This window comes from Pteropus vampyrus, unplaced genomic scaffold, assembly GCF_000151845.1.
Source record: "Pteropus vampyrus isolate Shadow unplaced genomic scaffold, Pvam_2.0 Scaffold2444, whole genome shotgun sequence".
NCBI classification, from domain to species: Eukaryota; Metazoa; Chordata; class Mammalia; order Chiroptera; family Pteropodidae; genus Pteropus; species Pteropus vampyrus.
Genome location: NW_011891225.1, coordinates 3780 through 5278, shown reverse-complemented (window position 1 = coordinate 5278; position 1499 = coordinate 3780). Strand labels below are relative to the sequence as shown.

At 58.3% G+C, this 1499-nt stretch overlaps 1 protein-coding gene across 1 annotated transcript in view; it reads left to right on the top strand.

Annotated features, from left to right (window-relative positions):
* The window catches only part of LOC111734616 (matrix metalloproteinase-15-like), a gene marked incomplete at its 3' end in the record, with an annotated part of 6387 nt that overhangs the window by 1192 nt on the left and 3696 nt on the right, over positions 1-1499 (top strand). The window contains exon 2 of the mRNA XM_023526697.1: positions 655-780. Within this exon, the coding sequence (XP_023382465.1) occupies positions 655-780 (126 nt within the window). The remainder of the gene's footprint in view (positions 1-654; positions 781-1499) is intronic.

Here is a 1499-nt window from a genome sequence, read left to right as displayed (position 1 = left end):
GTGCTCGACGAGGAGACCAAGGCGTGAGTCCCTCTGTGGGCCCTTCCCAGACCCCACCGGCCCCTGCCCTCCTTGTGGCCTGCTCTCATGAGGCCTTGGCATGCAGGGTTTCTAGAAAAAATGACCTAGATAAGAGATGGCAAACACTTTGGTCCTCCATCCCAGCTCAGACTGGTTGGGAGTGGCCGTCTAAAGCCTTGTGTTGAGAAAGCAGCCGAGGCCAAACACAGGCGTGGCTGCAGGGAGCATAGGATTGATTAGTGATGTCTGCCACAGGCATGGGAATTGGAAGATGCAGCACACATGCCCTGGACGGGACAGCCTAGCTAGGCCTTGCTCTGGATCTGACAGAGGGAATGTGACCCAAAGCCACACCCTCGATGAGCAAGGAAAAGAGACCTCAGGAATAACTGTCCCGTTCCTGGATGACACTGGCGAGAAGGGGCTCACGTTTATGGAAGACTGGCACCCAGTCTTCCGGTACGAGATCATTATACCCATTTTCTTGATGAGGAGAGTGAAGCTCAGCTAATCTTACTCACCTTCCCTACCACACTGATATAAGAGGCAGCTGAAGGTCGCAGGCAGGAGGGTGGAAGAAGGTGGACTGCCTGGAGGAGGCTCTGTGTTCACTCCTCCACGCCTGTGACCCAGGTGGATGAAGCGGCCCCGCTGTGGGGTGCCAGACCAGTTCGGGGTACGTGTGAAAGCCAATCTGCGGCGGCGGAAGCGCTATGCCCTCACTGGCAGGAAGTGGAACAACCCTCACCTGACCTTCAGGTAGGGACACCCCGCTGTCCAGGGTGGCATCCCTCCCAGGACATCTCGCCTGGGCTGAGGCCTCGGGCTTCCCAGCAGGCTTGTCTGGAAGGTTTCCTTTCCCAGCAGCACCCACCAGAGTGCCTCGCAAAGGCGGTCTGTCTCCACCCTGCTCCCACACCCAGGCTGACAAGGGCCGCACACCCTAGGCACACCCTAGTCTCCCTCTGGAGAAGGTCAGGCCCCTTGCAGCTGCTTCCACTTTCTCCTCATTCCCTCCCTCCTCTCACCCACCAGCAGCCCGCACTGGCCTCACAGGCCCAGATGGGCTCCTGCCCCAATACAAACATGGCCTCCATGGTGCAGGGCATGGGGCTTCAGGCCCCTGTGGGGTGTGGGAGGGCAGGGGTCCGGAATTCCAGCATCTGTCAGGTGGGCAGGCAGCAAATCACACCCCTCTGAGCCTCTAGCATGCAGTGGTCCCCAAGGGCTTCTCCTCCTGTTCCAGTCTAGCCATGGCCCCACCGGAGCTCCATCTCTCGAGGAGGAGTAGCCTCTTAGACCCCAGGCCCCCAGAGTGAATTCATGGTCCATCCGGCTTTATCAGAGGTCTGTCCAGCACACAGACGCTTAATCTGGTTTACATGGCCCCTAACAGGGCTCCTCACGCTTCACCATGTGCAGACCCAGTGGCACATGTTCTAATGAGTTCATTCATTTAATCCTCACAGGGACTCTGA